General features: G+C 43.5%; 1 protein-coding gene across 3 annotated transcripts in view; it reads left to right on the forward strand.

Moving 5' to 3' along the window:
- Window positions 1-4,286: 4,286 nt before the first annotated feature.
- si:dkeyp-97b10.3 (NACHT, LRR and PYD domains-containing protein 1a) overlaps window positions 4,287-27,489 on the forward strand; it is a 67,637-nt gene continuing 44,434 nt past the window's right edge. For all 3 annotated transcript variants that reach the window (XM_067995381.1, XM_067995382.1, XM_067995383.1), the window contains exons 1-3: window positions 4,287-4,422; window positions 22,680-22,711; window positions 26,229-26,261. In XM_067995381.1, coding sequence (XP_067851482.1) covers window positions 4,385-4,422; window positions 22,680-22,711; window positions 26,229-26,261 — 103 coding nt within the window. In that variant the 5' untranslated portion in view covers window positions 4,287-4,384. The remainder of the gene's footprint in view (window positions 4,423-22,679; window positions 22,712-26,228; window positions 26,262-27,489) is intronic.

The raw sequence follows: 27,489 nt of genomic DNA on the forward strand, positions 1-27,489 counted from the left end.
TGTGGCAGGACTGCAGAGCTTTGATCTGATCCGTTGGTTGTGGAATCGCTCAGCTCTGTCTATAGCATGTTGCTTCCGCTGTTGAGGAGGAAGACGCAAGGGGGCAACAAGGAACACCACACCTTGTCTGCAAGGGCTCTGCGTGCTCACCTGATCCATGCGTGGTATCAATAAGGTGAACGGCATCTCTCAAGTAACCAACAATCCTACACTCCCTACCTGTCCGCTCCCACATGACCATCAAATCGCCCTCCATCTGATTACACATTGCTTTCTCCCTCAGCTCATTGCAGTAATAAATACCACCACCAAATGCAAATTCAAAGTCACGTTTATCAAACAACAAATGAAATAACGCAAACCAAAGAAGATTATTCATCCTTGTGCATTCCCTTAGTGACTGTTGTTCGTGTGCCATTACCTATCCTAGTGCTCCTACGAGGTGCATCCCCAATGGCTGGAGCATGTGTGGTGGAAGGCTGCTGACCTTCAGTTGAGGAGCATGCAGATGGCCTTGGAGGACGACCTTGAGCAGCTCTGGGCCGGGAGGGCCCGGCTTCAGACTGCCCCATCTCAGCATGGGCTGCAGCAGTGTGGCCTGCCTGGCTGATGGGCAACAGTGGCACTGGCGGAGTGGCAGTGGTGGGAGCAGGAATGCTGTCATCTGGAGAGAGGACAGCAGGCTCAACTGCCATGGCATCACTGCCACTCTCCAGTTTGTGCTGCAATGGAAGCTACGACATCGGCCATCAGATGCTGCATCATGGTGGGTTCCACAGGTGCGCTGATGGAGGTGACCACCCGTTCCATGTGGGGAAGGATGGGCTCCAAGCTCTGCGCAAAGCCCTGCGCCAAGTTGGAGCTGGACTCCTCCATGCCCCTTCTCATTGTGCGCAGGCTTTCTGGCAGTTTTTCCAGTGCCCCAAGCATTTGGTTGTGTACGCCCATCAGCTGCCTTCTGTAGCCTAGCCCATCAAAGTCCTCATCTGACTCCTCTGCAGCAGAACTAGTGAGCGACCTTGCCCACTGGTGAGCTGGCACCTGTGGTATCCATTCCCCCCGCCCTGGCTTCTGCGCACTTGTGCTCGGTGTCTCACCACATGCAGATCCCTCCTCTAACCTAGCCTCAAAAGGACGCGCAGTGTCAGTCTCTGAGCTGGTGGATGCGAGTGTCAGATTGAGTGACGGTGTGGCTTCAGTGTCCTCCTTCTCCTCCTCCTCTTCGGACGGTGCCAGCTTCTGTTCTTGGGTTTCTGCAATGACAAAGGGAAATAGGTTGAGTTGTGGAATGGGGAGAGGAGCAAGTAAGACGTGCGTGTTGACAGCATCTGCAGCACGTGAGTCAGAAAAGATTGTGGGAGGAGGGAGATGTGGGAAATGAGAAGGTGCATTCGATATGCAGAGACCCCCTTCATCGGGAGCTCCAGCATGGCATGTGGTCACGGCTGCCACAATGGCCCGCCCAATGATCTGAGGCACGATTTCCTCCATGGGGGTGAGGACGTGTAGGCCTGCCCGTCCTCCCTCAGGTCTCTCTTGTGGCTGTTATGTGCCACCTTCTCCTGCAAGACAAAGGGCAGTGTGTCAGTGAGTATCCTGCAAGGTGTCTGGGTGATTTGCCTGTCACAGTTGAATAGCTGGCAGTGTGTGTGACCTGTGAGTGGTGGTTGTGTGGCCTGCAAGTGTGGTACTATGTGAGGGTGAGATGCAGCATGCCAAGTGCAGCGTTGCACACGGAGGGGGCAGTGTCCTGCGATCCTTCCTGCCATCTTTCCCTTCTCCCAGTATACTGTGCACCTGCCCTTTAAAATGTGCACCTGCACCTTTAAGAGGTGCAGGCTGCACTGTGACAAGCGCTGGCCATGCCCCATTTGGGCTTCCTGTTTCTCCATGCAGCCTCTCAGCGACGCGGGTAGCGCTGGCTGCACGGAGGAATCATTCTAATTAGCAGGCAGCATGAAGTTCACATTCTGCCTGCGCAGGAAGCACCGGGCTCGGGTTAGGAGGAAGATATCAAACTGATTAAAATTTGGTTAGAAGAGAAAACAGTTAAGGGCAGTTCTTTCGAGTGCTGGAAGTGGGTAGTGGTGTCCCAGTGGGTTCAGTTCTGGAGTCATTTCAATTCATTGTATATGTCAATGATTTGGATATAAGCCTAGAATGAGTGGTGGTGATATTTCCAGTTGATACCAAAATAGGAGGTATAGTTAATTCTTTACAAGACTAAAGGAAGCTGCAAACAATATTGACAAGATGATGGAATGGATTAAAAAATGGTAGATGGAATTCAATGTCGGTAAGTGTGAGGAGATACATTTTGGTAAAAAAATACAGTTGTAATTATACTCTGGATGGAAGTTGGCCCAGTGCTGTGAAAGAGCAGAGGGATTTGAGGAGTACAAGTTCACAGCACATTAAAGGCAGCACCTCAGATTGACAAGGCCGTAAAAGAAAGCTAGCCTGAACTAGAGTACTGTGTGCAGTATTGGGCTCCACACTGTAGGAAGGATATTGAGGCTTTAGAGAGGGTACAATAGATTCACTAGGATGCTGCCCAGTATGAGGAAATACAAATATGAAGAAAGACTTGAAAATTTGTTTTTTCTTTCATGAGAAATGTTTAAAACTATGGAAGGATAGCACAGGGTAGATAGAAGCAGACTGTTTTCAGTAGTTGAGGAGTCTAGAACTAAGGGTCAGAGATACAAGAATGACTGAGATTTAGAACAGAAAGCAGGAGAAACTTCTTTACACACAGAGTTGTGATGCTGTGGAATTCATTTCCAGTCTTAATGTCTGAGGCAGAAACTATGTCAACATTCAAGATTAGATTGGTTAGGTGGATGAAGGGAGGATATGGAACCAGGACATGTAAGTGTGATTAGGACAATTTGCTTGTGTGGAGGTTAATCGCTCACATGGACTGGTTGGGCCAAATTGCCTATTTCTATGTTGTAACTTCGACTGCATTTCTATCTATTATTAAATGCACCAGGTGAAAAGGCGTGTACATTATTATATCAAAGACAACTGTTCCAGGGAGAATATAGAGGAGGCATCGTATCAGTGACGACCTTCTTTCTTCAATCTGAGATGCGTAGAAAGGGATTGCACAATGGTTGTTTGCTGTTTCCCTGTCCTATGTTACGGAGGTAGAATCATTATATCAACCCAATTAAATAATTTTGAGTCTGTTCCAAGTTTTCGAGGATTTCATTTCACATCGTTCACCTGACGAAGGGGGAAGCCTCCGAAAGCTTGTGAATTTAAAATAAAATTGCTGGACTATAACTTGGTGTTGTAAAATTGTTTCCAAGTTTCTTAGTTCAGTTCCTCCCCCTTTCCAATTTATCTATTTGTTTAAAATTTTTAGATTTAGGAATTTGGAGAGGAGTGGTGATAACGTGGCACAGTGTATTGTCACTCACCTTCTAACAAAAATATACTGATCAATGAAAGTATTTTACTTAAAGGAAACTAATAATTCGAAGGGCCGTTTTACAGTCTCTGTTTTTCCAAGATGATTCCGATCTCATTTAATGTCACACTTTTTATTTTGATATATTTATTCACCTGTGTGTTGAAGTTTATCGGTGCCCATTGTATCGGGGCGATGGTGACCTGCTCGCAGGCTTCTATCACTGCCTCACAGGTATCTGTCCCTGTTGCTACACCTCTGCGAAACAACACCTCTCCTCCTTTCAGGTCACCCGATTCTAATTTTAATTAAAAAGTATTGGCAGGCGGGCGTTTACAAATGCTCAGGAAAAGAATTACAGTTTTTCAAAGCAAACATCCATTGTGACTGTTCCCGTTTTAAAATGTGTAGCTTGTTACATAAAGAAATAGCCAATCTTCATGGAAAAGCATTTGGCAAAGCTTTATTCGTTCGGTTTCGAACTTTCGAAATGTTAGCATATATGTTGAATATGTCGATGTGGTGCCATTGGGAACAAAACTTGGCTCCTCTCCCATCGCAAATAAAAACGATTCGCAAAAAAGGCATTTTATAAAGTGTCAGTATCTTTTCACCAGTTGGGTCTTTGGTGACTAGTTACTGGTGACTACTGGCACAGAACACAACTTACATTTACAGCAGTTAAATCTGTTCTACATCGAAAGCACCGCACTCACAAGTCTCATTCTTCTCACAGCCGTCTCCTTGTATTCCCTCAGAGCGCTGGCTGAGTTACAACTCTCTGTTCATTAACCCTGCTTCCTGTCTATTCAATAACAACTCCCACTGCCTGTATTACTCTCTCTGTTTCCCCCTTCCTTTCCACGGTTCCAATTGTCCTAATTGAAGGAGGAGTTCCACCATTCCCGCCTTCCCCTTTTAAAATCATAAGCACCGAGTACTATCTTATGCATTAAATGGATAGAAATGGTTGCAAACTGCTCCGTTGAAGAAATGCAAGCCAGGTCAGTGAAGAATTCGTTTTATATGCAACACACGAGAAATTACGCGTGTTTGTTCGTGTGTGTGTGTGTAGCGCGTTGATCATAAAAAGGCTTTGAATATAGTTGAGTTTACAATTACAACAGCACATGTCTGATTACAGTAAAATATTCCTTAAGGCTGTTGTAAAACCGGCTAGTGGATATTTCAGGGATTTGCAGAGGTGCTTTTCTCTTTATTTGTGTGGGTGAGTTCCTGTGAGAGCTGGGTCCCAGTGTTATTGTTTTGGAAATTCAGCGAATAACGTGGTGTTGTGTACTCTCCTTGGCGCCATGTTTTTGGAACAAAGGCGTTATTAATGCTGCAATTGCGGGTCGTAACCAGCAAACTCCACACTTAAAGCAACTCTGTGCATTTTACAGCGAGAGTAGATGCATTTCTTGTGGAGAAAACACACCTGTCCCCCAGGAAAGCGTTTATTGTGCGTGTGCTCGGAGGCTCCACCTGGGACAGACGATGTGCTTTTACTTACATCAAACATTGGAGACGGGCGGTTGAGCCACAAGGTGGGCAGTGGATGCATCGCCCCACCTGTGACCGTGTGTTTGTATCAACTGGGGTGAAGATACATCTGTAGAAATTTAACTACAACTCCTGGAATCCTGTGAATGCAAATTAATAGCTACATTTTAGAACATGCTGCCAATATTTAGTATTCGCGAAATTCTCTTTCTACCTGGGATAACAAAAGTATTTCTTGCACAGGTTACTGGTATTGGAGGCGTTTACTAAATTATTATCTTCGAGATATGCTTTATGAGTTTTGGTACTAAGTAAATGAACGTCGGAAATAATATTCGTTTGCATAAATGGACAGATGCCAGTAAATCACCATAGAAATAATCCAAGACACAGTACAGGTTTTAACCTGGCCGATGACGTACTTGTAATTGAAGTCCCGCTCGGAAACCCATGAAGCCGATGGAAGCAGCTGTTAACTTAACCTTTACCTTACCTGCCCGGGGTTGAATTCACAGAGTGCTGCGAAGGGAATCCTGCAGATTGCAGACTTGCTGCATTTTCAATGTTGAAGTCAGTAAGGAATGATTGAAGAACACCCCACTGCAAACCTCAAGTTACAAATAAAACTTTGTTGCAGCAAGAGTGTAAGTTTTATTCAATCGAAAACGATAGTGCAGAATCAAAAGGGAATAACTGCATATAACTAGAGTAGCTGTGGTGCTTATCGCTAGTGTTTTTGATTTTCTGTGCTATAATCCGTTCCAGAGTAGTGAGTTCGCCAGTTACTGATTATTTGCTGTGAATGTTCTGCATTTCAGTTCTGGAAATTATAAGAAACAATGACACTGCTTCCAAAAATAATTTTTAAAAAATGCTCATATAATAACCTCCCCAAAAAGTTCAGATATCAGTGAATAAAATTTCCATTTAACTGGACAATCGAATTTATGGGTAAAGGTACCACCATGCATCACTTTAGTCCAAAAACATTAAATAGGCCATTTTAAAGCATAGCAAAACATTCATGGCAAAACAAATACAGTGCCAGGATGTATTGCCAGGACAATCTAATACAAGACAAAAAATACTTTATTGTCCTTGAACAAGATCTTGATTAGGCCTCCTCTAGAATACCATGTTCAATTTTGTGGGTGATCTAGAAGCCCTGGATAAGGTTCAGAGGAGGGGTGCTAGATTGATACCTAGTTTAAAGGCCCTTCGTTACCACAAGCGACTTGGAGAACTGGAATCTTTTACTCTAGAAAAGCGGAGACTTCAAGAAGATTTGATTGAGGTCTTTCAAATAATGAAAGGATTAGATTTGGTCCATGTGGATAGACTATTTGACTTAGATAGGTTAGAGAGAATCACTGGATATGGATACAAATTACATAAGCAAAGAACTAGGCTAGATGTCAGGAGGTACTGTACTTCTTTTCAAAGAGTTGCTGACTCATGCAGTGAGTGCGGATTCACTGCAAACATTTGAAAGGTGCTGGATGAGTCCCTAAATCGCCGACATCACTATGTATGAAAGGGAGGTGAGGTATTGATGGATGTATCTTCCAATCACTGAGGTCTCCTGGAATTTGTTTGATTGCCTTTGGGGGTCAGAGAAAAATTTTCAATTTTTTTTCCCATTAATTTGGCCTGTTCTTTTTCTATGTATTTTTGCATTTCCCAGGAGATTGTCTGGTTGGCTGGTGGGGGTGCGGGTGGATGGTAGTCATAGTGTGCAGAAGTTGCACCATGAAAGTATGGGACATGCTTCACAGACCAGCTAATCTTTTCCTGTTCGGCGTTTTCATATGTTCCTATTACAGGAACACTAACAAATATCAGAGCAATTTTTAAAATGAACGTGATCAAAACTTGAGCACTGTAAAAGCTGCGCAATGCAAAGTTCAGTCATTTTGTAAATTATTTAGTGAGGTTTGCTTCCTGCTGATAGCACATTTGTCCATAACATTGTCCATTCTCTTTAGTGCAGAGAAACATTCAATCAGGGCATCTGCTTAGTTGTCAGCTTCTTCATCAACAACCGCACAGAATTAGGCGGCAAGATGGTGCCTGGTTCCTCATCCTCTGTTTGCTCACTGAAACGACTCGCTTGGGCGTCTTAGTCATTCTCATTCCTATTCCCATTTTGTCACAATGTCATTCCTATTCCCATTCTGTCACAATGTCATTCCTATTCCCATTTTGTCACAATGTCATTCCTATTCCCATTCTGTCACAATGTCATTCCTATTCCCATTTTGTCACAATGTCATTCCTATTCCCATTCTGTCACAATGTCAGCAATTTTGTGTGGTCAGCAATATGGGTGTCAGCACTTCTTTACCAACACCAGCCCTCCAACCATCCGAGAACTCTGCTTTCTGCCAACTCTGGCCTCTTGTGCACCCCCCATTTCTTCCACCCCACCATTGGTGGCCATGCCTTCAGCTGTCTATGTCCTAACCTCTGGAATTCCTCCACTAAACCTCTCCACCTCTCAACCTTACCTCCTTTAAGGCGCTCCGTTAAACCTACTTCTTTGACCAAACATTTAGTCACCCATCCAGTATCTCCTTCTTTGGTTTGGACTCAATTTTTGTCTAAATACGCTCCTGTGAAGCGCCTTGGGATGTTTTCTAATGGTAAAGGTGCTAAACATGCAAGTTGTTGTTGCTGACAATGGATTCAAAGCTCATGTCTATGGCAGTCACCTCAGAGAATGTATTTGCTGGAAGAGGTTCACTGCTTTGGAGTGGGCTGTTGGTCCCTGTGGATCCGTGGCTGTATCAGATGAAGTTGCTTCCTCTGTTACTGGGATGACTTTACAGTGCCAAAATAAGTTGGCAATGGATTCTGCTTTCAGCTCCTCACACAATGAAGGATTATATATATTGCCTGCAGAACATCTGCTGTAAATGACATGCCAGCATCATGCATGCCATCATTTTTCACATCACAACATTTCTTATAGTACTGTTTCATAACCCAAATCACTCCAACCTCCATTAGCTTTGTTTGACGGAAGAAATATTATGTCCATTGTATTTAAATAAGCCCCACAGTGGCTTGGTAAAACTACCACTGACTGAGCTGGTGGAGTCCTGAAGGACGTAGCTACCGGACTAGGCCTGCGTCAGGTGGTACGGGAACCGACACGAAGAAGTAACTTACTTGACATTCTCCTCACCTACTTACCCGTCACAGATACACCTGTTCACGATAATATTGATATACACAACCACTGCACAGACTTTGTGAAGACAGAGTCTTGTCTTCAAAATGAGACATAGTGCATCATGCAATGTGGCACTACCACTGTACTAAGTGGGACAGATTAAGGACCGATCTAGCAGCTCAAAACTGAGCAACTATGAGGCAGTGTGGGCTATCAGTAGCAGCAGAAACTGTACACTACCACAATCTGTAACTTTATGGCCTGGCACATGCATCACTGTTTGATTACCGGGGGACTAACCCTGGTTCAATACGGTATGTAGTTAAGTATGCCAGGAGCAGCACCAGGCGTACCTTAGAGTGAGGAATTAACCTAGTGAAGCTACTGCACAGGGCTACCTGCATGCTAAACATCAAAAGTAACAGCCTATAGACAAAGTTAAGCAGCCCCACAACCAATGGAGCAGTGTAAAGCTCTGTAGCCCTACCACATCCAGTCGAGAATGGTGGTGGACAGCCATGCAACTAACGGGAATTGGAGGCTCCATGAACATCCCTATTCTCAATCATGTTGGAGCCCAGCATATGACAAAGCTGAAATGTTTGCAAGTGGCTTTAGTCAAAAGTGCTGAGTGGATGATCCTAATCATCAGCATTAAAAATATCTGTGGGCTTGTAATGAAAGTAAAGGGCTGATTTTAATGTTGCCCACCTGGCAGAAACCGGGCGGGGGAGTTAAAATTGCCTGTGGGACTCACCCGCTGAGGTCCTGCTGTCTTCCCACAGGTTGCGATTTTAACATGCTCTTCTGAGCAGGCAAGAGGGACACACATCAGAAGCCAGCGGGCTCCTTCTTGAAAAGCCGATCGGACTCCGATGATGTCATCGTGGCCTAACTGCAATTTTAACTGGAGGCTTGAGCGGGGTAGCAACTGCCCTGCCTTGAACTTCCCCCTCCAATCGAGTGGCCTTCCCGAACCTCCCCTCAATCACTTACCTAATTGCTGGGGACCCTGGCGGCCTCCTGCTGCCCGACATTCCACTTCCGCCAGCTGCCATTTCCTGATGGTTTCAGAAGTATGGGGAGAGAGTGAGATTAATTTTGGATTGCTCTACAAAGAGTCAGCACATAAACAATGAACCAAATGGCCTCCCACAGTGCTATAAACATCAATGGTTCTATAAACACTAGCTGCTAAGGCAAATTGAAGTGCTCCCCACCACTGCCACCTCAGCCAAGTTGACTGCTTCAGCTTTCTGATCTGTATGGCTCTGTATTCAACTTTCACACAGTACATCATTTAGAGGGAGGGATGCAAACTGCTTTCAATGAAAAAGAATATAGACCATACAGGAAGTTGAGACTCTGCCAATAATGTGTCCATTATCTTGTAGAAATAAAATTGCAGTTGTGCACTTACCCTGTTTTTAAAATTTTGTTTAGAATTCTGTTGCACGAAACCACAAAATTGAAGGATTTTTTATTTATGCATTTGCAGTGTTTCAAGCAAAGTATATTTCTCAATCAACAAATTTACAGTTTTGCTACAGATTAATAAAAAATAGCTGCCATCAAAAGCAATAATTGCATTCTCATAGCAATTAGCGATTGTGTCTTTAACAAGTTGAATATAGATAGTCATTAGCAAACTTGCTTTTTATTATGAAAAGCCTCTGCTAAGCTCAATAAAAGAGAAATGTCTGACTTCAAAAGACATATCTTGCACTTTGGGTGATTCACATTGCAAGTGGACATAATACTGGATTGGAAAACTGTTGAACCTATCAGCATGCACAATGTATTTATGGAATGAATTTCATACTGAATCTGGTTGCCATTAAGTATCTTCTTCATATTTGCCTTATTAAAGCTGAAAGGACTCTGCTGCAAGATGTTTGAAATGGAGCTGCACAATATTTTTTTTAATGCTTAGAGCACCACTTAGAATCCTAGGTTTTATATGCTGAAAACTGGCTTTTGTGAGATTGCATTTCAGGAATTTGCAAGGAATTTGTTGACAGTTTTTTTCATGAGTTGTATGGATTGTATGCTGTTGAAAAGGCTCAGTGGCTTGCTCATGTTGGCAATTTTGAGCAGGTGCAGTAGCAATTCGACTTTTGGTGGGAGCAGTTCAACTTCAGGTGGAAGCAGCAGCTTTTCTCACTTACCAATTAGCAACAAGTCAATCTCTATCGCAAGATAGACACAGATGAGGAAAAGCATTCAGCAGTTTAACTTCAGGTGAACAAATTGGACAAGGGTGATTCTTCAATCCCACACTTACAGTGGACAGCCACATTCATAGGGAGTGACGTAATGGTGATAGGTCTACAACACAGCAGCCTTTTCTCCAACCCACTCGCCTGTTGAGTGTGGCTTCCCACTGGGAGAGTGGGATCGCAGAATCATCCTTTTACATAATGACATTGACAAAATGTTTACAATAGCCTCTGAATATGAAAGGTTTCAGGCTTTTCTCTCTTTCCCATTGTTTAGTAACAAATCAATCTTTATTACAAGATCGACACAGATGAGGAAGAGCATTCAGCCATTAGTTCATCCATTCAAAAAGAACCTACTCTCTCCATCATAGCAACCAGCTTTTTCTTAAATGTTTCCAGGATTTTTGCTACTACCCTACCCATTGAATGGGTTAATCACTCTTTGTGTGAAGAGGAACTTCCTGATATCAGTTCTGACTGTCTTTTGCTAGTTTGAACTTGTGCCCACTTGTTCTACTACTACAGTTTAATTTGAAACATTATTTGGATTAACCTCTTCTGTACCACTTATATATCTCAATGAGGTCCCATGTCAGTTGTGTCCTTCCAAGGCTGAAATGCCCAAGTTTCTCCAGCCTTTCTCACATCTCAACCCTCCAATGCTCGAAATAAGTCTGATATGTCTTCTCTGCACTGCCTTTGGGTCTTGTCTGATTTCCAGGTGTCACGGTGAACAGAAATGGGTACAGAAATCAAAGTATGGTCTGCTAGAGCACTGTACAATTTAAACATGGTCTCCTCTGACTTGCACTCTACTGTTTGGCGCTATACAGGATAGATTTTTTTTGTTTTGTTGACTGCTGAGCTGCAGTGATTCGACATGTTAAGTGCTGAATCTACCAACACCCCAGAGGGCTGATTTTACAAATGCATGCTACCAGTGAGGAGCCTCATCTGTCACTGCACAGTTCATGAAATCGTGGACACATTGCCCATGATTTTAGATCCGTTAATCTTAATGTGCATTTATAAAATCATCGATTTAGACCTCTTCCAACTTCACTTTTAACAATTTCAATACCATTGATGAAGTTCATATGTTGCCCATTTTTTCTTTCTGTGTACAGTCCAACAATCTACCTATTTACATGTTTATCTAACTCATCATCTTCAACTCTCCATAAACTTGAGTTCATCCAAAACCCTGCTGCCTGTATTCTAACCCGACCCAAGTCTTGCTCACTCATCACCCATGTGCTCGCTGACCTGCATTGGCTTCCAGTACATCAAGCCTCAATTTTAAAAATCTCATCCTTGTATTCAAATCCCACCATGACCTCGCTGCTCCCTACCTCTGTAATCTCCTCCAGTCCTACAACCCTCCAAGAACTTTGTATTCCTCCAATGCTGGACTTTTATGCATCCCACACTCTCTTCGTCCCACCATTGGCAGCTGTGCCTTCGGACACTTGACTCATTTAAAAAACAACTAAATGTCATCACAAGAGACAGTAGTAGGGCTGGTATTCTGGAGGGATGAAATCAAATGTTAGGATAGGCCTTTTTCATCCAAAACTATCTTGTGTGATCTTGATAACTCTCCAGTCTTTTCTATCTGGTTGTTATGTGACATGGTTTGTCTTGGTATACTATATCATAGTTCCACAGCAGCAGGATGAAAACAACTCCAAACATGTGTTTCTCCCTGTCACATACATACACACACACACATACAATTTGTCATCAGCAACCTCCTTCAGGTATTTCTAACATTATTACTTAATTGATTTTATGGGTAGACTTAGTCATTTTTTTCAGAACTGTATAATTTTTATATGTATTATAATGGCAGACAAAAACTGTCTGAAGAACGTATTTGAGCAATTTGATCATTTTTGTGGCAAAGATACAGGTGAATTCCCAATGGGAAACCAATTCTGCTCTGTATCAAATGTAAACAATTTTACAACACCAAGTTATAGTCCAGCAATTTTATTTTAAATTCACAAGCTTTCGGAGGCTTCCTCCTTCGTCAGGTGAACGATGTGAAAAGGTGTGAGAAAAATGTCAGCCCCACAGCAAATGACACAAAGGGAGATGAGAAAGTAATTAACAACATCAAACAATTAACAAAAGCCGGCAGGAAAGCATGTGACATCCACAGAGGGAAACCCCATCACACTCTTGTTCACGGCCTCCAAGCCATCATGCGAGCAGATTAACGTGAAAAGTGACCCGACAGCTACACTGACATTCCCCAAGCCTGTTACTATGTCCCTCCTCATTGTCGCAGCTCATCTGTGAGTCTGTCCATATAGGAGGATGCACCGTTGCCCAGTCTGGGCATTCATGAATGTTAGCACCATGCTATCGATACTTGTAGACTCAGCTTCCTCTTGCCAAGCCTACCTGCCCACACTCTGACTTTTTTGCTCGAGGAGAGGAGCAGGACCCCTTCCTTTTTTCGAAGCAGGAGCTCCATATTCTTGTAATCATAGAAGGAGGCCCAATTGCGGGAGGTAGAGTGTGCACTCATTCTTTAAAACTCAATTCCTGAAGTTTCCAGATGCACAGAACTCACCCCAGACGTTATTCCAATTCATCACCCAGACAATGCTGCATCCTTTAAATCAGTGTTTAAGGCCTGAAACTGCCCATCGGGAAACTGTGCCCAACAGCTGCATCAGCACCACTTCAGCAGCGCCCCCAACATGCCAGCTAGTGGGGACAGGAGATTTGACTGCTGCAACATTCTTCCAGTGTGCTCCCCTCTTTATTGCTGGTGGGATCCAGGAAAATCAATCCTCATTTTTACCTTGAATCAGTCATGTGATATATTGCTTCAGTAAATTAGCCGTATTGCAGCAGTGGGACAGTTGTATTTAAGTTGCAGGAGAACCATGGTAAACCTATATTAAAAAAAATCCAGGTTCCAGAGATCTATGAGCTTTCTTTTAATTATCCTACAAGGACAACTGCTTCTCAGCATAGCATTCTACCAGTTTTTCAAGTGACTTTCAAGCGCTAACCAAGCTTTTTTCTTGGCTGTGACTAAAAATTAGAGTAGTGGTAGTAATGGAAGAAAAGCTTTTGCTCATGAGTTCAGTAACATCTACTTTTTCATTGCCATTAACATTAAAATTAAAATATACCCCCGATATTTACACAGCTGATAAACAGCCTCAACACATGGGAAAAGATTTGTTACATAGGAACACAGGAACATGAGAACAGGAGTAGGCCATTCAGCCCCTCGTGCCTGCTCCGCCATTTGATAAGATCATGGCTGATCTGTGATCTAACTCCATATACCTGCCTTTGGCCCATATCCCTTAATACCTTTGGTTGCCAAAAAGCCATCTATCTCAGATTTAAATTTAGCAATTGAGCTAGTATCAATTGCCGTTTGTGGAAGAGAGTTCCAAACTTCTACCACCCTTTGTGTGTAGAAATGTTTTCTAATCTCACTCCTGAAAGGTCTGATCCAATTTTTAGACTGTGCCCCCTACTCCTAGAATCCCCAACCAGCGGAAATAGTTTCTCTCTATCCACCCTATCTGTTCCCCTTAATATCTTATAAACTTCGATCAGATCACCCCTTAACCTTCGAAACTCTAGAGAATACAACCCCAATTTGTGTAATCTCTCCTCGTAATTTAACCCTTGAAGTCCGGGTATCATTCTAGTAAACCTACGCTGCACTCCCTCCAAGGCCAATATGTCCTTCCGAAGGTGCAGTGCCCAGAACTGCTCACAGTACTCCAGGTGCAGTCTAACCAGGGTTTTGTATAGCTGCAGCATAACTTCTGCCCCCTTGTACTCCAGTCCTCCAGATATAAAGGCCAGCATTCCATTAGCCTTATTGATTATTTTCTGCACCTGTTCATGACACTTCAATAATCCATGTAACTGAACCCCTAAGTCCCTTTGGACATTCACTGTTTTTAACTTTTTACCATTTAGAAAGTACCCTGTTCTATCCTTTTTTGATCCAAAGTGGATGACCTCACATTTGCCTACATTGAATTCCATTTGCCACAGTTTTGCCCATTCACCTAATCTATCAATATCCCGTTGTAATTTTATGTTTTCATCTACACTGCTTACAATGCCACCAATCTTTGTGTCATCAGCAAACTTAGATATGAGACTTTCTATGCCTTCATCTAAGTCGTTAATAAATATTGTGAATAATTGAGGCCCCAAGACAGATCCCTGCGGGACTCCACTAGTCACATCCTGCCAATGTGAGTACCTACCCATTATCCCTACTCTCTGTAGCCTTTCGCTCAGCTAACTTCCTAACCAAGTCCGTACTTTTCCCTCGATTCCATTGGCTTCTATCTTAGCTAACAGTCTCTTATGTGGGACTTTATCAAATGCCTTCTGGAAGTCCATATAAATAACATCCATTGACATTCCCCTGTCCACTACTTTAGTCACCTCTTCAAAAAATTCAATCAGGTTTGTCAGGCACGACCTACCTTTCACAAATCCATTCTGGCACTCTCTGATTAACTGAAAATTCTCGAGGTGTTCAGTCACCCTATCCTTAATTATAGACTCCAGCATTTTCCCCACAACAGATGTTAGGCTAACTGGTCTATAATTCCCTGGTTTCCCTCTCTCTCCTTTCTTAAAAAGTGGAGTGACATGCAATTTTCCAATCTAGAGGGACAGTTCCTGAATCTAGAGAACTTTGAAAGATTATAATTAGGGCATCTGCAATGTGCTCACCTACTTCCTTTAAAATCCTGGGATGGAAACCATCTGGTCCTGGGGATTTGTCACTCTTTAGTGCTATTATTTTCTTCATTACTGTTGCTTTACTTATATTAATTTTATTGAGTCCCTGTCCCCGATTCAATATTAGTTTTCTTGGGATTTCCGGCATGCTATCCTCTTTCTCTACTGTAAATACTAATGCAAAGCAATTGTTCAATATGTCCGCCATTTCCCCATTGTCAATTACAATATCACCACTTTCAGTTTTTAAGGGGCCAACACTGCTCCTGACCACCCTCTTTTTCCTAATATAACTATAAAAGTTCTTCGTATTGGTTTTGATATCCCTTGCAAGTTTCTTTTCATACTCTCTTTTTGTAGCTCTTACTATCTGTTTTGTGACCCTTTGTTGATCTTTGTATCTTTCCCATTCGCCAGGATCTGTGCCATTTTTTGCCTTTTTGTATGCCCTTTCCTTATGTCTTATACTGTCCCGTACCTCTTTAGTTGTTCATGGATTTTTTTTTGGCAAGTAGAGTTCTTGCCCCTCATGGGTATAAACTGGTTCTGTATCACCTTAAATGTTTCTTTAAACATTTCCCACTGATCAGCAGTCGTTTTACCCATTAACAGATTTGCCCAGTTTGCTGTGGACAGTCTCTGTCTCATCCCATTGAAGTCGGCCTTACCCAAGTCTAGAATCTTAGCAGCTGATTCATTTTTTTCCCTTTCAAACACTACATTGAACTCGATCATGTTATGATCACTATGGGATAGATGTTCACGCACACTAAAGCTGCTAACTAAATCTGATTCATTGCTCATTACTAAATCTAGTATGGCTTGCCCCCTTGTTGCCTCTAGGACATTCTGCTATAGAAAACTATCCCGGACACACTCAAGAAATTCACTACCTTTCTGACAGTTGCTTGTCTGCTTTTCCCAATCTATGTGAAGGTTAAAGTCTCCCATTAAGACCGCTATGCCTTTGTTACACGCTTGTCTAATCTCTGCATTTATACAATCTAGCACTTCAGAGCTGCTGCCAGGGGTCCTATACACAACTCCCACTATAGACTTAGATCCTTTCCTGTTTCTCAATTCAACCCATAAGGTCTCTGTTGGCTGTTTCCCCCTCGTTATATCCTCCTTTATCATTGAAGTGATTTCATCTCTAATCACTAAGGCTACTCCTCCCCCTCTTCCATTTTCCCTATCTCTCCTGTCGACCTTATAACCTGGTATATTTAGTTCCCAATCCTGACCATCCTGCAGCCATGTCTCAGTAATAGCTATCATGTCATACCCTCCAATTTGAATTTGAACCTGTAGTTCATTTAATTTATTCCTTATATTCTGTGCATTTGTATATAGAACTCTTAGTTTGGCCACACACCCTAGCCTGACCTTCAGCTTTGATGCTGGGTTAATCGCTTTACGCCTTCTAGTTTTCACTTTATCTGTAGTGCCTAAAGTACACTTTCTTTCCGCTGCTCTATGCTTTTCCCTTTCACTTGTTCTTGAACAACTGTTTGTGTTGTAAATTTCCCCTGGGCCTTCCCCTCTCTTGCTGCTCTCAACTTTACCCCCTTCTGGCTCCCTGCTCAGGTTCCCATCCCCCTGCCGTTCTAGTTTAAACCTTCCCCAACAGCACTAGCAAACACCCCCACGAAGACATTGGTACCAGTCTTGTTCGGGTGTAACCCGTCCCACTTGTACAGTTCCCAACTTAACCAGAATCTTTCCCAATGTCCCAGGAATCTAAATCCCTCCCTCCTACACCATCCCTGCAGCCCTGTTGCACAAATATCATTCATATGTGCTACGTATATGTACTGAATTCTATTTTTTCTCCTTCAGCACCAGCTGGCACTTGTATGCAAATAAGAGGGAAACAGAACCAGAACTGTAACAGCAGTCATAAATGAAGTAGAAAGTGTGCCACCCTCACTGTTCTTTCACTTTATTTCCTCCTTCACTTTTGGGCTTCTGTTTTGCAAGGGAGAGGAGTCCATTTGCTGACTTGCCAGACAAAATGGTGTATCTTAATCAAAAGCAGAGAATGCCCTATTTTTTTCTCTTTTTGGGGCTGGTGGGCCTGCTGTGTGCTTCCAGCATCTTCTGTTTTCCTGCATCTACACATTTTTTTCCTTTTTTTTTCAATTTTTCCCTTTATCGTGCCTCTTTCCTTACGTGGGACTTTCCCATGGCTTTCCATTAGGTTTTTTTGCATGTTTTTTGTTTTTCTATGTTTTATATCTTTTCATTGCCCGCTGAGAGACATTTTATATCCAACTGTTTTCTGCTTTTACATTAACAATTTGCAGGTCATTCAACCTATTAACTTCTTCCCTGTGATTAAAGTATCTGTTGTTTCTTGCCCCCCTTTCTCCATGCCCTACTATCATTTTATCTCATTGAAACATATACAATTCTGACAGGGCTAGACAGACTGGATGCAGGGAGGATGTTTTCCCTGGCTGGGGGGGTCCAGAACGAGGGATCACAGTGTCAGGATACGGGGTAGGACATTTAGGACTGAGATGAGGAGAAATTTCTTCACTCAGAGGGTGGTGAACCTGTGGAATTCTTTACCACAGAAGGCTGTGGAGGCCAGATCATTGAATATTTAAGAAGGAGCTAGATAGATTTCTAGACACAAAAAGCATCAAGGGGTATGGGGAGAGAGCGGAAATATGGTATTGAGATAGAGGATCAGCCATGATCATATTGAATGCGGTGTAGGCTCGAAGGGCCGAATGGCCTGCTCCTGCTCCTATTTTCTATGTTTTCTACTACGATGCTTCCAATCTGTTTTCAGTTCTGACAAAAGGTTATCGCTGAAACATTAATCTGTCTTTTCTCTTTACAGATGCTGATGGACCTGCTATGTATTTTGAACATTTTCTGTTTTTGTTTCAGATTTTCAACATTTGCAGTTTTAAAAATTCTTTTTACTGGTTCTGCATTTTAATGTTTTCAGAGTTGCAACTCCTGGTCAGCTGTGTAGCTGTGAATATTCTCCTCTGGAAAGCTATTTTAGAATATAACAAGCTGCTGGTATGGGATGGCTCCTCTGGCCTTTTGCCAAATATTTTTAAAGTACTAAGTCCCGGTGGAGAGGAGAGCACCGGAGAACTGGCCTAATTGTCATCCAAAGATAAAACATTATCGGCCTTGCCAGATGCCACAGGGATTCCTGTGTGTATAGGAAAAAAAACCTGTGTAAAAAACATCTCTGGGGAAAATACTTTAAACGCCTTGTAGACTGATCTGACATTGTTGTTTTTTTAAGTATAAGTAACTCTGGTTTCTTATTGATTTAATTCTTACAGTAAATTTAAATTCTGTATATTTCGAACAGTTTCTTTCTTTATCGCATAAAACCCCGAGTCGGATAGCGGTGCAAATGGATTTTACAGTTGAGTTCTTAGAAGCTGACGAGTGGATGGAAAGGCAGCGATCCCAGAGGGTTACTCACTAAACCAGGCAATCAGCCTATACGCAGTCACAGAGAGAGGTTGCTTCAGCTACATAGTGGCCAGACAGGAAGGAACAACAAGCCACAAAAAACCTTTGCAAAGTATTTAGCTGCTTTCATCAGGCAGACTTGCTTATGCGAGGCAGTTTGCCCAAAGGAAACTTGAGCAATATGATGCCAGACAAGTACCTTGTTGAATTTTGTTGAGACCATCACATGCAAAATGTGCAGGAGTGATTGATGCCAAGGAGGCACGTATATGTGTCCCATAGAGCTTTCCAGCTGGAGAAACTTGTCAGCATAGTTCTCGACAGTTTACCTGATCAAGACATGGAGCCATTTCTCTCCTACACCAAACCATTTCTCTCCTGCTTCCTGCAGGGGATAAGTTATGTGACTTAAGTAGAGTTCCATCTCCCAGTAGAGTACAGTATCACAAACCTTTTGGGACTTAGACGGTTCTCCTCTCAAGATTTGTGGGTCCAGGGTGGACTCTTCAGCACATTGCACCACCACTACATGTACGTGGGCAGTCTGCTTCTGTATCCAGCTACCAACATGAGCTGGCATCTGAGGGGCTGGACACAAAGCCGTCTCCAGGAGACAGACATCATGAAGGCAGATTCTAGGCATGCCACTTGTTCTGGGTTATCAATCTGAATGCTTACTGGCACCTGATGGAATCAGTTTGATCCTGCAAATCCTGAGAGTTGTTGCCCCAAAGCTCTCTGAAGCCATTTTCCATCATTCTCTCCAAATGGTTCTCCAATACCTGAAGGCCAGTGGTCAAAGCATCCACTTTGGATGCAAAGATGGTTCTGGAGGTCTCTCTGTCAAGTGGGATAGATGCAAATGTTCATGGTGCCGCCATCTGCTCCAAGTAGTGCTGCTTTGTGTTGAATCTTTGTTGGATATTGGCACTGAGCATGCATTGGACTTCACCTTAACACCAGCCATCTGCCTTAGGTCATCCGTGATGGTCCTGAGTTCATCCATGTGAGCATAATGCTCATCTAGCATCCTTTTTTAAGAACAGGAGCCCAGAGGTCTGAGTCCACAGGCTCAGGAGCCAGGGGCTGATTTCTGCAGAGCCTCGACTCCCCATTGTCAAATCCCACTTTCACCAACGACTCTTCTGGCACTGTGAGCATAACGAATGAATGAGTGGCATACATATAAAGACTCTGCAAGGAAGATTTGAGGGGGGCAGGTAGCTTACCTAGGTTGCTCTGGTGAAGTCATTACACTTCTTCCTACACTGCAAAGGAGCCCCGAGGTTCAAAAAGAGTGTCACTGCCACAGACAACTCCCTCCACAAACTGCATACTACATTCTTGGTGGGTCTCTACCCCAAACAGACCATTCCTTCTGCTCCATATTTCCATTCCGATGACTGCAGATCATTCTAGTGGTTGGAATTGGCATCCAGGCATGTGATCCCTGCTCACTATAATGGAAGCCAGCTAAAGACAGATTGAGTGGATATGTCATCAAATGGCTTTTTTTCATTCAGCGGAACCTCAATGTGGGTTTGTAACAGGGTGACAGATACAAATAGGAATATCTCCTCTTGAAAGAAAGTGGTTTAGACAATTTGTTTTCTAGACTTTCTTTAAAGTAATTCCTCCTCCCCCTCAAGTCACACACACACACACACACACAAAAACTCAAACATGCATGGACTGATGTTTTGCTTCAAGCATTCTTCCCAGAATTGACATTCTATTACTGTTCAGATATGTGGTATCAAGCGCCAAATCCTAAATGAATCTAACAAAATTACTACTGGTGGATCTTAGCAGGGACCATTGATCTGTCACAGTTCAATTCAGGAATATGTGAAATAAAGCAGTGTCTCCTTTAGTGTAAATTTAGAATAACAGAGTCTTGTTGACCATCTGGCATGTACACAGATGTTCTGTGCGGAGTCAACATGCCCAGAAAAGTCACCCAGTCTCTGCAGTCTAATGCATAGCTGAGCATGGCAACATAATGAGGTTAGAGTTCAAGTCTAATCTCTATATTGGCATTATCCAGGATTGAGAGACAATGGATGTTAATTAATTAACTTCACTGGCAGTATGAGTGACTTGGCATCAATTGTGTGATTTGCCTTGCCTACTATCATCAACAAACAAAATCACGATGACCTGATTCCAACACCTCGCCATGGTGACCATCTTTTTTCGCTGGTTGAGATAAAGACTACTGAATAGGAACTTAACTGCTGTATAGTTGGGCACAAATCAACAACTGGGAGTGAAGAGTTTTTTGTGCTTCAAGAGAGTCTTGAGAAGTAGCGAGCTTCTCTCTCCCTTTAAAAACCCCCTCCCACAAATACACTTGCACTGCACTGCAGCTTGTTTTTGGGCAATTTAGCTGTATCTTTTGGGTTAATATACTTCATACCCTTATATCAGATGCACAATCCGAGAATGTTTGAAGTCGAATCTTCAGAGCTGTAACTACAATCTGCTGTGTAATGCTCGATTTGCTAATTGTTCTGTATTTCAATCTACAAACCTTGGCCTAGAAATTCGTGTGCGCCCATTTATGGATGTGTGGGGGTCGCAGGGTACAAACCCTGCGCCTGAATGGTGAGGCCCAAGGTGCCCCTGATATTGGGCCTTGGGCCTTATTTCCATGGAGCCGGCAAGCTGCGCAGAGCTGCCGGAAAAGCGTAATTGAAGATTGGTCACTGCGATGCCTCAGGTAAGTGAGGAAGGGTGGGCGATTGGGCTGGCAGGTAGCAGTGGCCGGTGGGGGGGGGCGAGGGGTGGAAGGAGCGGTAGCCGGATGGATAGCCGGCAGGGCATGGGCGATCGGTGTCCGGGAAGTGGGGGGAGGGGTTAGCGCAGCATTCTTTTAATGTGGGGTCGGGAGGAGGACCCCTGCTCGTCCTGGCTTCACATTCAGATAAATATAGGAGCCTTCCTGTCGGTTAACACCACGTTGTGCTGTGCCAGTTCAGCAGCTGTCGAGTGAAGCGCTGGAGCGATCGAAAATCAAGAACGGGTCCAGCAAGACACGCAGGACGCTCATTTTTTTTATTATTCTGTCCTTTAAACATTCCCGATGTGCACTCCTGCCACCAGTGCATCTAACGTATCCATTATGGCGGGTGGCGCACTTCCAGCTGGAAATGTGCGTGTGCTTCCTGCCCACCATATTGGGAACTTAGTAGTCTGGTTAGTGCCTGGAAAACGGGCACCACATGGCCGAATTTCTAGACCCTTGTTAGCAAAGCAGTTAGTCACCAGCTTTATTTAGTTGATGCCAAATTACTCCTGTTAAGAGTATCTAAAGAATAACTAATGTGTATTTTGAATAATGCATCTACTCCAGTTTGTTTTTCTTTTTGCACAAGACCACAATTCCCTCTTTATTGTTACAAGGAGTGATGTTCTCCTATTTGGCCATGGATTTGGCAACTCCAGACTGAGTTGAGTCCTATAATGAAATACATTCAAATTCTGTTTCTCATTATAATGTTCGATGTCAATATAATTATTGCCTGCCTGTTTTTTTGTCTTTGTGGAGAGAAATTTTGAGCTGCCCCATGTTTTCAGACTCCAATGTCTCCTCAAGATGAAACTATTATTTTCATTGTGTGTCAAGTTGCTATTTCATGGCTGTTGTAAATAACACTAATTTGTTGCGGTGAATTCCTTTCTTTATTCTGGCTCCTAGCTATTTGGAGTCACAGATTCAGTCATATTTTTAATTACATAGATTAATTCTTTAGAAAAATAACCCATGCAGCAACAGTTTGCTGAATGGCTGCAGGATGCAAATATCTGTATTGGTTATTGATGTTACAGTGTCACAGGCCCTGGTCTTAATGGTGTGGGGAGAGTTAAAATCAAGGCCGTAGAGTCAGTTTGAATTTTCACACATACTTTTGTCTGTCCAGCGGGATGATTGAAAGTTCCGCACTTTTTTGTTCTGTGACAGTACAAAGCACTAATGTTTTATATATAGTGTTGTCATTTGCAGTGGCTTTAACTTCTTTTTAGTATTACTTCAATTATGATAGCTAACCCGCAAATGCTTCACTGCTTTGTCAAAGTAAACGGAAGTATGTCAAATGCTGACTCAAAACTTTAACCACAAAGGCCATAACTGATCTATAACTGATCTTTCATTTTCTTACAGTGAACAGAAAGCTCCACTAAGGGACTTTAAAGGTAACTTCATGGTGTTACTGATATTTTTGGCTTTTTTATGTATACCTGAAACTATTGTATGTTTTGTGTGTAATCTGGCAGGACAGCAACAAATTAAAGTCTTGCAAAATATGTCAATATGGAAAGGTTGAAAATAGGTAGTACTTTCTGTGCAAATTATTCCTCTGTCATTCTCCTAAAAAGTGATCACAGTATTTTCTCCCTATTGGGACAAATCCTCATCTTGGACAGTATTTTGATCACTTTGAGTCCATCATTTTGGGTCTTCCTTCCCAAGCTTCTATGGTGACATAAGTTTCAGTAGTGGCCTGCATGTATCCCAGAGTGGTAATGTTGAAATCAGTGTGAGATGACACTTTGAGCCAGTCTGTGGACCAATCTAGAACTGGACATGCTGTGGCATTGCTCACAGGTCATTTAGATTCTGGAGCTTGTTTGATGTTTAGCTATGGTGAAGCTGTGGTTAAATTGGCTTGTCCCTTTAAGACCACTGCTGAAGTATTTCCTGCAGGAAAGTGGTCTAAACAGACAAATCCAGGTAATTCTTACAACTTGTAAACCCCTGTGATCAATCAGAGGGCACCTGGCGATGCTTTTTATATATTAAAGGTGCTATGTAAGTGCACATTGTTGTTGTTGTTTACTGGTGAGATATATAGCTTTCTGTTTTTAACTGACGGGATATCAAACCCCTGTAGTAGGAGGCACTTCAACAGCCACAATTTGCATTATATAGTGCCTGTAACGTAGAAAAATGTCCCAATGCACTTCACTGAGGTGTAATCTGAGGTGCCAAGGAAGGAGATATTGAGGGATGATCAAAGCATTGTCAAGGAGAGTTTTAAAGGAGGAGGGGTTTAGGGTGGGAATTCCAGAGCATGGGTGCTAGATCACTGTAGGCGCAACCAGCAATGGTGGAGCAAAGGGAGGGGGGGCGGGGGTGGAATGCACAAGAGGCCAGAGTCAGAGGACTGGAGAGTTCTGTGGGGTTGTAGGATTGGAGGAGGTTACAGAGATAGGGAGGGCAAGGACATGAAGGGATTTAAATACAAGAATTTTAAATTGGAGCCAGGAGCCAATGTGGGGTGGAAGATGGGAATCCAGTCAGGGGTAGTCAAGTCTGAAGAGGACAAAGGCATGAATGAGGGTTTCAGAGGCAGGGGCAGAGATGGGCAATGTTATGGAGATGGAAGCCTCTTTGTGATGGAGAGTATATGGGATCAGAAGCTCAGCTCGAGGTTGAATGGGACACCAAAATTGTGAACAGTCTGGTTCAGCTTGAGACAATGGCTGGAGAGGGGGATGAAATCAGTGGTGAGAGTATGGAGTTTGTGATGGAGGCCCAAGAAGATGGCTTCAGTCTTCCTTGTGTTTAACTGGAGGGAATTGAGATTCATCCAAAACTGGATATTGGATAAGCAATCCGACAGCACAGAGGCAGTGGAGGGGTCATGAGAGGTGGTGGAGAGGTAGAGCTGTGCATCATCGGCGTAGAGGTGATGACCTGATGTGTGTGGTTGATGTTGCCAAAGGACAGCATGTAGACGAGGAAAAGGAGGGGCCAAGAACAGATCCATGGGAGATTCCAGAGGATTCCAGTGGGGCTGGGAAGACAAACCATTGCTGGAGCTGCTCTGGCTGTGGTCAGATAGGTAAGAGTGGAACCAAGCAAGGGCAATCCCACTGAGCTGGACAATGGAGGAAAGGCATTGCAAGAGGGTCAACTGTGTCAAAGGCTGCAGAGAAGTCGAGGACGAGGAGGGATAATGCACCACAGTCACTGTCACAGAAGATGTCATCTGTGACTTTGGTTAGGGTCATTTCAGTACTGTGGCAGGGATGGAAACCCAATTAGAGAGATTCAAACATGGAGTTGTGGGAAAGATCGGCACGGATTTGGAAGGTGACAACGTGTTCAAGAACTTTGGCGAGTAAAGAGAGATTGGAGATGTGGCGGTATTTTTCAAGGATAGAGACATCGAGGGTGGGCTATTTGAGGAGAGCAGTGAAGACATCACAGGGACAGTGTCTAAGGAGAGAGAACTATTTACAATGTCAGCTAGCACAAGGCCAAGAAGGGTATGGTTTAGTGGGAATGGAGCCAAGGGAACAAGAGGTGGGTGTCCTTGGAGAGTGCATGATGGGAGATGGAAGAGAAACGAAAGAAAGGCACAGATTTGGGCCTAGGGCCTGGGGGAGGTTTGGCTTGGTGGGCAAAGGGAAGGGGGGCACAAGCAATAGAGGCAGGCGAACAGAGTGTCTCGAGCTTAGTGACAAAGAAGCCCATGAGCTACTCACACTTTTTGTCAGAGGTGAGGGTGGAAGGGGCTGGGGAGTTGGGTTTAAGGAGACGGTTGATAATGGAGAAGGGGGATCGACTCGGATGGAAAAGAATATAGATTTTGCATGGGTTAAGGCATCAAAGGTGGACATGAGGTAGTGGCTGAACAGATCGATAGCTACACAAGTATTATGGCAAATCGATGGCCAAAGACTACACAGTTGGGATTCAGAAAGTGTCATTATAAATGACTTGGGGGAGAATTTATTCTAAGGATGGACATTGAATGAAGTGGGGTTGGAAGAGGGTAGAGTGATGTGGAATACAAGGACTTGATTGAAGATGACCTTGTCTATGAAAGAGAGCACAGGAGTAGAGAGGCCATAGGAGATGGCAAGGTCGAGGGGGTAGCCATGAAAATGGGTAGGAAAGTATATATGGAGGGAGAGGTTTAGGGAGGACTGGCGGATGGATATCTCAGTGTGAAACTTAGGTGGTGGTAGACCAAGAGGATTTTAAGAGTGGTGAGAGGGGTGAAACAAGGTAAAGTGCTCAAAGGAGAAGTACCAGAGCAGTGAGGGGAGAGACGAAGGTGTGATTTGTTGATAAGGGCTGTACTGTCACCTCAGTGGTTTGAACACATCAGGTGGTAGAATGTTTGGTCAGGTGGGGAAGCTTCAAGAAGGAACAAGGTGTTGCCACCCATTAGCCAAGTTTCAGTCAAAGTCAGGATGTCAATGGAATCATCTACAATATGGTGATGGTTGGCAAGGGCCTTGTTCGTGAGTGAACAGACATTCTGGAAGGAAAAAAAGAGCAACTCTGGTCCACTGGTAGAGTCCAAGGCGGCAGTGGTGGGTGGGGTGAATGGGACAAGAAGAAGGTGGGTGAGGTTAGCCCCCAGTGGGCACACTGGGCAGGAAGGTTGGCGAGAGAGGAGAATGGGACAGTTTGGGTTGCTGCTCGTAGGAGGCAGCATTATATTAGGCGATATCATTTCATTGCAGAGGTTTATAGGAGATTTGGAGAGCAACTAATAAGGGTGGTCTGCAAAACTTTACCAGACTATTATTTTGTTTTGGCTTGCAAGGAGAACATGCAATTTACTTACTTATGTATTGTATGGCTCTGGAGAACTTAATAGGAAAGTCTGTCATAGAATCAAAATATGTGTAGCCTCTTCATTGTTTTTGCTGTGCCACTCATAATTGTTGTTTTTTTTCCATTACACGGAAGAAAATTCAGATAATGTTGAAAACTCAGATACAGGTCAGTGATGTTCCATTTTTCACATTCTTGCTGCCATCAGTTGAACATTATCACTTCCCACTCATAATACACAGAAATAAACTTAATGTCTGCACTCGCTGGTGCAGGCTTCATTGATGGATGTTTTACTTTTGCATGTTGTGACACAATTTTTTCTTTCAATTTTATTCTCTTCTTTATTTGATATCTGACAATCCCAACTCTTTGAATTGCTCATCTTGTAATTTGCTCCTCAAATTCCTTAAGCTTTTCCACCTGTTTATCAGCCACTAAAACTTTGGGGCCTAAAATTCTAATTGCATCCTGGGTGGAAATTGGTTGGATTACCTGACAGGATTCCACCCCGTTACCCAAGACCCGCAAAATTCAGGGGGAGTGGGGGCAGAGGGTGAATCATACGCCCACACCCTTACATCAAGGGGGCATATCAGGGGGGAGGGTGGGGAGCTTGGACATAAGTCCTGCAGAGACTCTAAGAGAAGGCCAAGACCTCTTGGAACCAAAGGTAATTGATCCCAGAGTAGCCTTGTGTTTCCTTAGGAGCAATCTAGCAGGCACACTGGACAGGAAGGTCGGCAAGAGAGGAGGATGGGACAGTTTGGGTTGCTGTGAGTTAGAGACACTCCGACACATGTCAGCAGGGTGAGGACATAAGTCAGCAGGGTAAGGGGAACCAAGAGGAATAGAGAAGGAGGACTCACAGACACAGGTGCTGTCCAACAGGTACAATGTACCTGCTATCTGTGAAGATAAGGATGCAGGTTGTGGGGTGGACAGCCAGCATGCTAACCATGGCACTGTGAAGCAGGAGGCAGTCCGGTGTGGGGGAGAGGCGCAGAATAGAAAGATTGTAATCATAGGGGATTCGATAATTAGGGGGAAAGATAGCGTCCTCTGCAGTCGCGACTGAGAGTACAGGCGCGTGTGCAAGGGTAAAGCATATCTCGGAGCAACTGGAAAGGAACTTGGAATGGGAGGGGGAGGATCCAGTTGTCGAGGTCCATGTTGGGACTAATGACATAGGGAAGAAAAGGGAGGAGGTCCTGCTAAGAGAATATCGGAAGTTAAGAACTAAATTGAAGAACAGGACCACACGGGTAGTAATCTCAGGATTACTACCTGAGCCACCGACTAATTGACGGAGGGATAAACAGATCAGGATGGTTAATGCATGGCTGAAAGACTGGTGTTAGAGAGAGGAGTTCCATTTCATGGGACACTGGCACCA

This window comes from Heptranchias perlo, chromosome 13 (genome assembly GCF_035084215.1).
Source record: "Heptranchias perlo isolate sHepPer1 chromosome 13, sHepPer1.hap1, whole genome shotgun sequence".
Lineage (NCBI taxonomy): Eukaryota > Metazoa > Chordata > Chondrichthyes > Hexanchiformes > Hexanchidae > Heptranchias > Heptranchias perlo.